Consider the following 13621-nt stretch of genomic DNA (forward strand, 5'->3'; position numbering starts at 1 on the left):
AGGAAAAAAAAAGTAAATGATCGGAACAATAGTTAATACACCTTCTTTGACAGTATTAAAAAGTTTAGACTGTTCTTAAATACCTGAGTATCAATATTCATAACATAATTCAGTCTGCTGAGTTTATATCTTTGAAACTAGAAGATCGGAAAGCACTATAAAGTTGCAAAATAATTAAAAGAACACATCTGTTAAGACACTTTATAACAAAATATGCCACACACTATGTACAAAATTACCAAATTTTTAAAACATTTTAAGTATTACAAGTCACCATGATCAGGTTTCTAGGACACAATGCCCAACTGCTACTGAGTGATTCTGGAGTTTTGCAAACTCCATTCTTACCCTAACAGGAGAGGATGATTCCTCTGTATTTCGTTTCTGTGGCTCAGCCTCAACGTCCTGACGTTTGTTCTTCATTCTTTCTCGAAGATCCCCAGTTGGCCTTTCTGGTGACCTGTACAATACAGAAACATAATATAACCAGTTCTATGGGATATTTTTAAAGCAATACTATCTGTCTTTTAACTATTTTTGTTATCAGTATATATAGAAAAATCTAAAACTCCCACTCAAAAGTGATGAGGATGAAGAAAAATATTGGATTCTAACAGGTCTAAGCATTCTAAAAAAACTTCTTTCAGACCATCAGGACCAACTTGACTCTAGGAGGAAAAATGTTACCATTCCTGATCAACTCAGGTCATCCTGCTACAGTAGGTCTGCTTTTTCTGACTATCAGGCAAAACCATTTCACAGTCAGTTTCTCCAGGTATTTTTAGCCTTTTCCATATTTTAAACTGCATTGATTTTGTCTGGGCATGAGTGTATGCGTGTGTACACATACACACACACACTTATTTACATATATAAAAATTAAAGCAGAGTCAAACCACTGCAGACTGGCAATAACAGTCACACAGAAGCACAACTTTGAGTACAGACGAGGTCCATGAGTGAAGAATCACCTGACCTAGCCGTTATTCTCCTGTGACCTTGATAGACAATGACACAAAGAAAAGCTGTTGTGGACCATGCATCAGAAATTCACTTTTGGAGAACTTTATTTTCCATCTTACAATAGAATAATTATCCCATTATCTTTTAAAATAAATAATAATGGAGTAACTCTACAAGTCATACAAGCTTACAGTGTACCTTTTGTAAAAGGTACTACTGTGAGATGCGAAGGGAGAGGAAACATACACTGCCACAACATATCTATATAATTTTACCATTCCTGCTACAGATCAACAAATTTATCTACCCCGTATGGTTAAAGGCGAACAACTCTTGCATTTGGACAAGTTCATAACCAAAGGGGATGAAGCAGCTGCTACAAATGACCTTACGGGTCAAGTAAGCAATTTACTCTTCATATAAATCCAGCTTGATATTGAGTTTGGTGCTTCTGTGATGGCTGTTAGCCATAATTATAGATTCTTACATGAGATGATTCTGTGAAGGTACAGGATCTGTACAGATTAATTTCCACTGAAGAATCATAAAGAGATACTGATGCTACCTTAGTGAATGAATAAATGACATTTGCATTTGCTTCGTTTTCCAAACTGAATTAACATCCCCATTCAGAAACTGCTCTTTCCCACCCTTTTCTCTGTCACAAAATGCACAATGCATCAACTTTCTTTCACAATTTCTGCATAAAAAATTTTTGAATTGATATGATTTCACTTTCAAACTGTGCACATTTGAAGCACAGTAACTTGCTTCCCTTTCCTTTTTTGTGGGGGGAATGTTTTCCACATTTAATGTTTTAAATTACATCACAATGTTAAATGTCTAAAGATTCAGGAAGAAAAAGACCAGTGACTCTGTCATTTTTAAATACATTTAATTCTTCATGAAGTCGTAAATACAAGTCATTCTAGATCAGAAGAAAGGTACAACACAGCAGCATGCTGTTTCTTTCGGAACTAACACCAATCAAATAATATCCAGCATACAAATATAAGCAAGGTATATTCCTTCCACTGTCATCTTTAAGGTATCTAGCTTTAGCAAAGGTTATGATTCAAAATATTCTTTTAAGCCTAGAAACATAATTCCTTTGCATTATCAAACCAATTTTCTGAAGCATTTCAAGCCATTAGCTACCTCAACAAAATGTCTGTCAACATTAAAGTGGCAATTCAATGACTTCTGCTCATTTATTTATTATTAATATTCCAGTTATGGCACAAAGGATCTGGATTTGTGAAACAGACAAAATTAATTTAAAAAGCAAAGAGACTGTAGACAATATACTAGTAACATTCTTCCTCAAAAGTAGTAATTCTCAGGGGAAAAAAAAGCCTGTAGCTGAAGGAGAAAAGCAAGAGAACTTGCACAGAGAGCAGGTTGTGTACTTTCTAGAGATACAAGATATTGTGATACTATTAATGTCTTCCCCCTCCCCCAAATTATAGGGTAGAGTGAAAAAATATATCCAAACAATTTCATTTTCCATTATCATCTTTTCCAGAGCAGAAGGGAGGGAAGAAAATGCTTAGTTTATTGTAGCATTATTCAAGTCTACTTTAAGATCATTAAACTCACCAATCACAATAATGAAAAACAAACTGAAGTTATCATTTTTTTTATAGCTTTGAGGGAGAATACCGGAAACTAAATCAAGGTAACCATCCTATCCTCAAAAAAAAAAAAAAAAAGCACACATTAGAAGCCAAAACAGTCTTTTATTTGACTGAAAATTTGTCAAATATTTACGATATCGTTACTCAGAAAGTTATAACTGTTTTTAGATACTTTTGCTTAATGCACAGAAAACAAGCTGGCTTATTAACAGTTTTTTTTTTTCCTTTAGGTCTACCACAATATTTTTCTAATAATGGCTTCTTTTCTCTCTATATATACACACATATTCTTAAGCCGCCTTTGGATATTCCAAGCAATAGACACACAGTGGGGGACCTGCTGAATTTCAGGAGATAAATACAATTTTAACTTTACAGTTTGAGATGATGTGGCTAGACTGCAAACGGTAGAACCTTTCATACACGGGGCTCCACATATCACTATACACTGAAAAAGAAAAGCTACTAATGAAAAATTTATCTTCAATTAATTTTTAGTGAAGGGCCCACGCATTAGAAAATCTACAATGCAGAATTTCACCATTTCAAGCTTAAAATAACAGAGTTAAGTGATTTTACACTGCATTACTTCTTGCAACAGTTTAGTTCTCCATATTAAAAAGCTTGTTTTGAGTATGTCCATTCACAACAACACCTCCTCATTCATTTCTTTACCTATCTCAAAACATCAGGAACAGCTCCCTAGCAAAAGGAACGCATTATAATTTATTTGAATATATTTGGGTATGTTTGCATATTTGTGTGTGTGTGCATGTCTCTGCATGTGTATTTAATATAGGAAGATGATAAATTATTAATGTACAATATACATATTATAACTGAACACTCATGAGACCACTTTTTTCCTGTTTTTCTGTTTCAGATTGGATTTTGAAGGTTATAAGTATTACAATACAAGTTTACCTACTGTTGTTGCTGATTTGGTTTGTTTTTTAAACCTAGTAGCTTAATTTTGCTGGAATAATGCAAGATTAACACAAGCTGAGCTCTGGCTTTACTGCAAGTATATGGTTTTTCCTATTTTTGAACTAGTCTTTACTAGCAGATCTGTAATTGTAATCTGGGTTCAAATGGTGGTACATGCCCCAACTACAAGATCAGTCAAAGCATTTCTTCACATGACCTAGCTAAACAGGTCTAGCTCCCAAGCACGTAATCCATTCTATATTGGATCCCATGGCTTTTTCTTCTTGGTTCACAAAACAGTTTGTAAACGTTATTCTGTAACAGTTCTGGATGGAGAGCATCCCTCTCTCAGCCTATCCGACCCTGTGATTGCATAGGTCCTGGCAACAGCATAAGAGAAGCAGTAGAGGGGCTGCTAAGCAACTAGCCAACAATCTGAATGGAGCAAGAAAGTAAAACTCTTTTCGAGGTGCCACGTTTTGACACAACTCTTTCCTTGTTAGGGTATCCTATTTCAGATGCCTGGAAAATGGCTTGATGGATATCTACGGAGGGACAAAAATGGCTATTGATATCATACGTTTAACCGTGCATTTGTCTGCTAAAATACAGCTTTGCATGTAAAAACACACTATTTTCTTCTTTTTTAAAAAAATGGTAAGATTAAAATTTGTGGTGCAAGATTGGTGGAGTATTATGCTGAAATGCAGTTACATGTAAACTACCTTTAGGAGGCCTTTTCACACTTTGGGAGTCAAGTTCTCCTACTATCTGATGGTGTTTTGAACTACAGGGGAGCGTTATGGTCAGATAAAACCATTACCAACCAGCCTGGTTTCAGACAGGTATGAAATTGGAGGGGTAAGACAGACAAGCAGTATGAGATGCTTTGTCCTACCGAGCTGCTGCCAAAGCAGACAAGGGACTTCACTAATAGGTCTGGCTGAACATGTGTAGCTACACCATCAGCATATCCCCGATATTTTAACAGGAATAATGCCTGAATTGAACTGATGTAGAAGCAGCATTAGCTTGATTTACACAAAGCCAAATTGTATTTAAAATAACTGGAAAACATTTGTAAACATGTCTGTAATGTTAAATGGTGTGAAAAATGCCAAAATTCTGCAATGTATATAAACCAGCTTTTTCTGTGCATAGTCTTTATTTGTCAGTCCTGGTGTGGGGGTGGGTAGGTAGGGTTTTTTCCCCCCCTCATTTTTTTTCTTTTTCCTTTTTTTTTTTTTTTTTTAATCATATCAGGAAAGCAAGCAACAAGACCTGCCATTCGAATTTTTCATATAATCCTAACAGGAGGAAAAAGTTAGTAATAAAAACAAGTAAGCCAAAATTAGCCTTAAATATTAGTGACAACAGCAAAGCAATAGCCTTAGTCTAGCAAAGAAATGTGACTTGTCTTCAAATTACCAAGTAGAATCATAGAATGGTAAGGTTGGAAGGGACCTCTGGAGATCATCTAGTCCAACCCTCAGCATAGCCCCATACGAGGACTGAACCCACAACTTTGGCACTAGCAGCACCACGCTCTAACCAACTGAGCTAAACCTGCCCCCCAATGATAGACTGTTCCAAATACTGAAAGCAAAGTGAAAATGACAGTCAATATATAATAGTTTTTAAATTTAGTCTTTACAAGTAAATCACCATTTTCTTTTTCCTATTTGGAACATTCAGTACAGAATAGAGTAAGGTCCCTTACACACTGAAAGAAACATTAAGCTTGGTGATATATTTTGTATCCCAGCTGCTACCTCTTTAGAAGCAGTAAAAGATCAAATGAGCAAAATCAAGATCATCCTGAGATTGTGGCACAGCAATAGAAGAACCAACCAGAACCTCATGCCATGCTTCCTGTTTGACCTTCACAAAGTTTCTTAACTTTGATGTTTCAGTGTGCCCACTATAAAAAAAGGTAACACTGACTTTACTGTAGCATATGAAGCATAATTGTTTGTAAAACATGAAGTCATCATACAAAGAGGTACCAGGTGAAAACTAGGCAATCTTGTTTGCCCTTTGTAGCAAGAACAGCACAGAGCAACTGCTATGTTTAGTTTCTGCTAAGAAGCACGGTGCTATGCCACATAAATGACACTGAAAAAACATTTTATAAAGATACTAATGTATGAAGAGGTATATAAAAAAGTATTTTCTTCTCAAAAATCAAGTAACTTTTTGTATCACCTCTTGTGATATAGGATATTTGTCATATACCTGACAGAGTCATGAAACTACTTTTTGAAAAGAAGTGGTTTTTTCTACAACTAGAGAGAAAGGATAGACATTTTATTCATCAAACAATACTGTGAAGGCAGAAGGGCTGAAGTATGTGAGTGCTGCAGTAAGTAGTTGCAAAACAGCATTTTAGTACAGGACAGAAAGGCATATCAGAAGCTGCAGTGACAGTACGTAAATAATAACTCATTTATTAAGGTAATTGAATTTCCCATTTCAAGTAATGTAAGAAGTTAATCTGCACCCAGCGGACTCCATTAATTGTTTTAAGCTACATACACATAAAAGTCCTGTGAAAACCCACTGCAAGTTACGAAATCAACTGTTTTGAGCAGCTTGACAATACAACTGGTTATTGCTAAAACATACCATTAGGTACACCACAGCATTTCTTTTTTTTTTTTTTTTTTTTTTTTAAACACATAGTTGCAAAAGCTATTTTCCTACAGCATGTGAAGAATTCAAAGCGAGTTCTTGATTTACCTTCTATAACTGCTGCTATAGCCTTTACCTCGTGGTGAAGGGCCATGTACGAATCTACATGTGTTCCCATAGAGGCAGTTGCCAGTCTTCAGCCAGTTACGGCACTGTGTCTAAGAGACAGACATCACTGGGTGAATTTCACACTCATTTTTGGAAATACCATTGGTGTGAGTGTGGCAGAACAAACAAATGACTCCACATTAACTCCCATTTATCTCTATGTTCTGTCCACCAATAATTTAATTCATAAAAAAAAAAAAAAAAAAACAACAATGAACATCAGATCTGGCAGAGAAAAATATAGGTTGGTGAAAATACCATTTAAAGGTACAGTACTACTGTTCCTCTCCAAAAGCTGGGACAACATACGTTATTTGAAAATTTTAGCATTAGTATTTTGAACACCCATGTGTTAAGGAGTTCTTTTCACCATAACTAACATCAGTGACATTTGAGTATTTGGCACTTGCAAACTACTCTTTCCCACCATCTAGGTCCTGGAAAAGAAGATGCTGGGGTGGGGAGGAAAAGAAGAATACTTTTACAACTCACCTCTGCAGTATTTCCTGTGCTGGGTCCAAGCCTTTCAAACACACTGGGTCTTCGGGATGTGCTATCGGATATGGTCTTGGTATTTTCCACTGTGACCTTCCTTCTAATTTTTGACATTTTGTACTACTTCAACCAAAAAAAAAAGCAAAACTGTAAAATCCTTCACTTTTTGAGCTATTGACACTGAACTCAGAATAAAATATTACAATATACTTTGTAAGAGTTGCTGCAGAGGTAATGAAGAAAGTAAAAAGTCATAAATGAATGGAATTTAAGTAATTACAAGAAATGCCTCTGATTTGAGCTAATCAGCTGAACACCAGTAACAATTGTTTTTCATTTTATTTTACAATCTGCTTTGGATTCTTCAGCTTCCCTTTGGGAAAGATCAGATGATATTCTATTCATTCAGACAGCAAACAAGGCACAGAACAGCTGTTTTCCTTGATCAGGTATTTTTGTGCAACAACTCAAGTAACTTCAAGTGTAAAGAATATTTAATGTTACTTCACTAACCTCTCAGAAACAGGTTCTGACTAGTAAAAACGGCTTCCATTTTCAGAAACAAATGCCCAAAATCAGACTTCCCATTTCCCCCTCCCTTGCTGTATGTGACAGCCTATTGAAAACGAACTTGCCATCATTCACACTCTATATTCTTACTGATTTGTTATCATACGATTATTTGGAACTGCCCGAGTTCAAGAGAAAAAAAAGTGATGATACATTACTTCTGAAATACCTCCTTTTATTAAAGGACAGATTTTGAAACGGATACAGCTTAAGTTTGACAAATAAGGTAGTTACATTTATCTTACCTGGGTAAGGAAGGAGCTATTGAATACAGGAAAAAAAAATAGGAAGATATGGGGCACTAGAGACAGGTTACAGAGAAAGGGCAAAATGGTTTCCAAAACTATTGTCCATTCTTTGACTGTTACTGATCTGAATGGAAATAAAATCAACTTGGGAAAAATCTGCCTATTGCTAGACCTCTGCTACTTTCCAAAATGTCATCATTCTGGAGCTCGTTAGTCAGAGTAACATGATTAGCCAAACACCAATCTTCTACCATTCTGCTGTCTCTTCTGCTCCTGTCATCAACTGATCATTGTGCTTAGAACATGCACACTTAAAAAGTTAATTTATTTTCTTTCGCCTTGGTCAAAAAAGAACTATCAATGAAAAAAGCGCTTCCTTACTGTCAGGATACACATTTTAACTAACCACCACCAGATTGGATTAATAGATTTTAAATTATTTGAACAGTAATGCTTCCAAAGCATTCAGATTATAAGCTTCCACTCTACAGCAAAATACGTAATATATAATGTATAAATGTATACATATAAAATGTATACATACATATAAAATGTAACACTGGTGTAACCTAGATTTTAGACTTGACATTTGGATAGCGTCCCTTTTTTCCTCATATTTTAGTGAAACTTCATTATCTGAACTCCATGGTTACTTTACTGATAAAACTCCCCTAGAGGTCTGATGTCCACGCACTTCCTACAGAGAAATCTGTGCTGACGCTCTTGCTAAGCACTTTAGCTCCTTTACAAACAACTGGAGAAAGAAAGCTTAAGGTATATATTCAAGAAGATTTCTCAGCTTAGCCATAGTGACTACTTCTCCAAACCTTTGATCATTTGAAGAATTTTATTTCAGGAGTAAGGTTCAGATAACCAAGATTATCACTCAGAGGGGGAAGAAGTTAACCATGTGGTATATACTAGACATTAAGAACAATGGTTAACATTAATTAGTGCTCTGTAGGATGGAAGCAGACAGTAAAATAGAATTTGTGAGTAGTAAGAAATTATTCGGGTTAGTAAAAACTGGGGAGAATAGAGAAGGCTTCCAGAAAGATCTAACTGAGTTAGAAAATTGAGTAATACAACAGCAGATGAAATGCAAATAAATACAATGTAATGCACACAAGGAGAAATGATCTTATCTAAATACTTGATGAGTTCAAATTAGTCCAGTCTTCTGAGAAAAACAATTAGGAGTCATTGTGGACAGCTCAATGTGCAACAGTAGTTATAAGTCTGACAAGATAAACCATTAAAGTTAGAAAGCAAAACAACACCACAGCTAATCTAGCTCAGCACCCTTCTATTTCAGGATTGTTCTGCACTGTAGTTCAGCAAACAAAACACTGGATTTGTAAGGTTCCATGCAGTTACACCCTTTAATTGAGGATACAAAAAAAAAAAAAAAAAAAAAAAAGAAAAAGAAAAAAGAAAAAATACTGACATATGCAAAACCATTTTTAATAAGACACTCACATACCAAATACTGAATTTGGTTTAAATGGTTACAGTAAAAAAAGAACCATATCTGAAACAGAAAAGGTTAGAAGAACGGCACTGGCAATGGCATAGGGAGAGGGTTCAACACATGAAGGACGAGTAAAATGAGTGCACCTAATACATAAGTACAGTACACAGTGACATGATAGCAATACACAATATATATGAATAAGAAAAATTCTCATTCAATTTGCCTCCTAATATGTATATCCTTTTATTTTCAAAGAAACAGAGGCAAACTTTTTTTCCCCAAATATTACTGTTTACCCAGCAAGTAATACCTTTCTGGAATTCAACTGCATAAGAAATTACGATGATGACTAGGCTTAAAAGGATAGTTATAAACATAGAGAGGATAAAGGGGGTAACATCATCATAACTGAACAGGTATTTTCATTCCAAAGTCCTTAGTTCCCTACATCTTAGCTGATAATTTCTTAGAAGGAAATTAAGAGAATACCATCCAACCCTGAATCTGATTCAAAGTTTTGTAGAAAAAAAAACATTTTTGTATAAAATAAAAATTTGAAATGTGGAAATAAAAATATACACTTTCAGGTAGCATTCTGACAGTTCTGTTCTTACATTCTGGCCCACACCCACCAATTTGCAATAGAAAAACAGGTACTTCATCAACGGAAGAGACATTTCATGAAAAACTGTTTAAAGCAAATGAAAACAGTGTGCTGTGACCACACAGCATATTACTTTCTGTATGCACAGAATATCCCATAAGGGTCTCAATTCTGCAATCAGATCTGCATGATGAGATTTCACTTGTAAGAGTAAGAGTGAATTAGGGTGCAGACACATCATTCAGAGACGAACTGAGGAATGTTCACACAGTGAAACATATACATGTATTAAATTTGAGTGACTGTATCTAAACATGCAGTCACTCCCATTTTCATTCTTCAAAGACCAAGCAAACCTCAACAAATAGTCTATTAAAACAACACTGCAGTTGAAATTTTAGATGCAAAATGGCACTTGTATAATATTGACAAGTATAGAAAGTATAGAAATGCCCCTCCCTTGCTTCTAAACAAGTAGTGTGAACGGGAAGGACCAGAAAATTTAAATGAAATGTTTAATTTCTGAATTTTTCATCCAGCAAATTAACAAATAATCAACTGAAACATAACATCCCATAGAAATTCAAATAACTTGCTCATTTCTTGCACATCTCACATTGCTTTACCCCTGTTGATCACAGTCCTGTTATCAATCCCACACATCACCAGTGCAATTCTTTTTCTTTCCCTGAAGCTCCTGTCTCCTTGAACTGTCATCTCCTTATCAAACATTCAAGTGGATCAGACAACACCAAGCACCAATGTGGACTGTGTCTTAAACATTCATATTTCCAGTTCAAGACTTTAAATAATTACTACTAACTCTTTTTAAAACGTTTCTAATTAGAAAGCTACAGTGTGCTTCTCTACTTTAGGTACATAACAACATTACTAATAGACTTAGGGGCATCTAAGAGTCTGCAGCTTCTGAGGGCTTACTACAACTAACAAACACAATCAAAGCAATAATAAGAAGGGTAAAACAATAGGGAAATCCATTTGATTCTACTAAATTAAATTCTATAGCTGAAGTTTTAATTGTAACAACTATAAAGGATCACTTGCGCCATCCATAAACAATACCCATGGGAATCTTTAAAAAAATTATTTTAACACTATGATAACTTACTCACTTACAGATACATCTACATCATTTTACAAAAGAAGTTTATGTTTGCAGGGTAAATGACAATCCATTAATTCCATTATTATACTACCATTTTAAGTACAGTATAGATCAAGAGGTTACTTATTAAAAAATGCATAGACTTGAGGGAAGTGAGTATTCCTAGTGGGCCAATAACTGACATCAACAAAGCACAGTATGTTTTGCATAATATTTAATGTACTTATGTACTGTTAAATATACTGGACCCCAAATGTAGGAGTACGGATAATCACATTTGTTTTCCATAGAAGTGTGATGATACGTATGCCACGATCAAGAGAAATACACATGAAACATCTGCTTTTTCTACCAATAAAAGCTTAACCCAGTCCTTCGCAAAAACTCTGCTTGAATAGAAGAAAACTCAACAACAGCAAAGTCCATAAAATCTGTAAGAAGATAAAACCCCTTTAACAGTCTAAGACATCAATAAGCATGTAAATGTGTGCACACACATACCTGCATGCACAACACAAACTAAACATTATGTCACTTAGGAAGATCCTATCTGTAAAGTGATAAATAAGATTCCATTTAAAATAACAAACAAATGAAAATGTTTTTGAAGTTCAGATACAAACTAATTTTGCTATAACATTCTAGCATAAAGTAAATCATTGACAGATGCTGACAACTAAATAATAGCTTAGAAAGAAAAAAATACCAGTGCTCTCCTTTCATTTTTTTTTTTAATGAAGAGCTTTCAGCTAAAAGGGTTTTTCTTTTCCCAATTACTATTCTAACATTTCTATGTCATAACACTAATAAAATTCAGTAATGTTAGAAAGAACTCTGCAGTTTCACTACCAAAGAGTGCTAAAAAAACAGTAAAATGTACTTCTAACCAACTCTCAAATTATACTCAAAAACTGGTTGTCTTTTTATGTTATTTTGGTCTAGCGCTCTTCAACCGACACAAAGCAGCCTCTCTGACAGAAAACTAGAAGTTATTCCAAGTTTACTCGTACAATCTTATGCCGTTAATGCATTTTATTAAACTGAAGTTATCCCTCTCATTTGACATACAGAATTTCTCCATTAGTAACGATAAGCAACTGCAAATTATATTTTTAAGAGTATAAAATTATGGCTGGCATTCTGTAGATAAACAGATTTAAAAAAAGTCAGGCCCTAACATCACAAAAGAAGGTATTAAGACAGCATTTCCTATCTTGTCTAACAGAGTCCTCCTACTCAAGAAGATACTCTCCCAGACTAAGAGACATTCTACACAGACTGATGCAGACAGATCCACTCACTCACTCACTCTGCCTACGCACCAAGTTTGTCAGATACACATTATCTCCGATCTCTAAACTGGATAGCCACATCAGCAGGTTGTCATACTCGAGCAAACATGCTGAGAAGCAGCACTTGCTATCTTGGGCACAGCCACATGCTAATACACCTCTGTAATTTCCAAATACCGTCAATCCGTAGCGTGAGCCCGTGCGCTCCTGCCTGCAGAGAGCCACCGTGTTTGAGCACCATGGCAAGACCCCACACAGCGGTAACCCGCTATCTGTCACAGCCTGGTCTTCAAATGGTCTTGCAGAAGGCCAGTAAGAAATCAATGGTGGGGTGGGACTCCAGCAGAGAGGTCGAAGGCGAGGACCTAAGCGGAAAGTCCCTAACGCTAACCAAACTTGCGCAGTCCGCAAGCGCTGGAAGGGATGGGGGTTAGCGGCAGCCGCTCTCTAAGGGAATGACGGTAAGTGAATTTTTTCCTAGCGAAGTTAGTGAGTCTTTTCAGCGCACAGAGCAGGAAACAATTTACTGCCAGCAAGCGGGAGAAGAACCCCACGGAAGGGGGCACACGGCACCGCACGCACAGCGAAACCCGCTTTCCGGCGAGGCGGCCTCCAGCGCGGCCGCTCGCTGCTGCCGCCGGGGCCGGCCCCGCCTCCGCACCCCCCCGGGGCCACCGCGCCCCGGCCCGGCCCGGCCCGGCCCGCTCCGCGCCCCGGCCCGCTCCGCGCCCCGGCCGCGCCGCCGCCGCACTCACCTGCTCCTTCCGCTGCCGCGCCGCTCCCCGCCGCCTCCTCCGCCGCCGCCCGGGGCGGAGAGGGTGGGAGGGGGCGAGGGGGGAGTCCGTCCTCCCGGGCCTGGGCGCCGAGCGACACGGAGAGGAAGACGAGGAGCGGCCCCCGCTCCCGCCGACCAGCGGCGCCCGCCGCGCCCGCCCGCCCCGCCCGCCCTCCAGGCGCGCGGGCGCGCGAGGGCCGCCGGGAAAGCGCCGCCGCCGCCGCCGCTGCCGCCGCCGCTGCCGCCGCCGCGCCGCCCTTCCCAGCAGCCCGCGCGCTTCCCGCCGCGCCGCCGCTGGTGATGACGTCGGAGAGGGGAAGGAGGCGGTCGGGCCGCCATGAGGGGGGGGGCGGCTGTTGGCCTTCGGGGAGGAGGAGGCGGCGCAGGAGGAGGCGCGGCCGGCGGGGTCCAGCGCTAAGGAGCGTGCCCCGGTGGTCGCAGCTTCTCTGGCTGGCGCAGCAGGAGCAGAACTGAAGGGCTTTAACGGTTAAAAAGCACAAGCTGCTTTAAGGCTTTTCAGTAAAGGCACCTGCAATGCAGTGATCCCCTTCTTAGGCCTTAAAACGCTCCTGCCGTTTGATGCATGAAGTAATAGGTTAGCAAGTAATGCTAATTTAGTACAAATACTAAAAGCTGTTTCAAAAGCTCAGTTTTATGAAAGGAAAAGTGAATTGGATTGATCAGAGGCTTACAGGAGCAAATAAAACTCCA

General features: G+C 38.1%; 1 protein-coding gene across 3 annotated transcripts in view; it reads right to left on the reverse strand.

Annotated features, from left to right (window-relative positions):
• The window catches only part of ZC3H13 (zinc finger CCCH-type containing 13), a 51150-nt gene extending 38093 nt beyond the window's left edge, over positions 1-13057 (reverse strand). For 2 of the 3 annotated variants that reach the window (XM_062566996.1, XM_062566994.1), the window contains exons 1-4: positions 12891-13057; positions 6819-6944; positions 6267-6376; positions 349-460 (exon numbers count right to left, since the gene is read on the reverse strand). In XM_062566996.1, the coding sequence (XP_062422980.1) occupies positions 349-460; positions 6267-6376; positions 6819-6935 (339 nt within the window). In that variant the 5' untranslated portion in view covers positions 6936-6944; positions 12891-13057. The remainder of the gene's footprint in view (positions 1-348; positions 461-6266; positions 6377-6818; positions 6945-12890) is intronic. The other variant, XM_062566995.1, reaches the window with a different exon arrangement.
• Between the last annotated feature and the right edge of the window lie 564 nt (positions 13058-13621).

This window comes from Rhea pennata, chromosome 1 (assembly GCF_028389875.1).
Source record: "Rhea pennata isolate bPtePen1 chromosome 1, bPtePen1.pri, whole genome shotgun sequence".
NCBI classification, from domain to species: domain Eukaryota; kingdom Metazoa; phylum Chordata; class Aves; order Rheiformes; family Rheidae; genus Rhea; species Rhea pennata.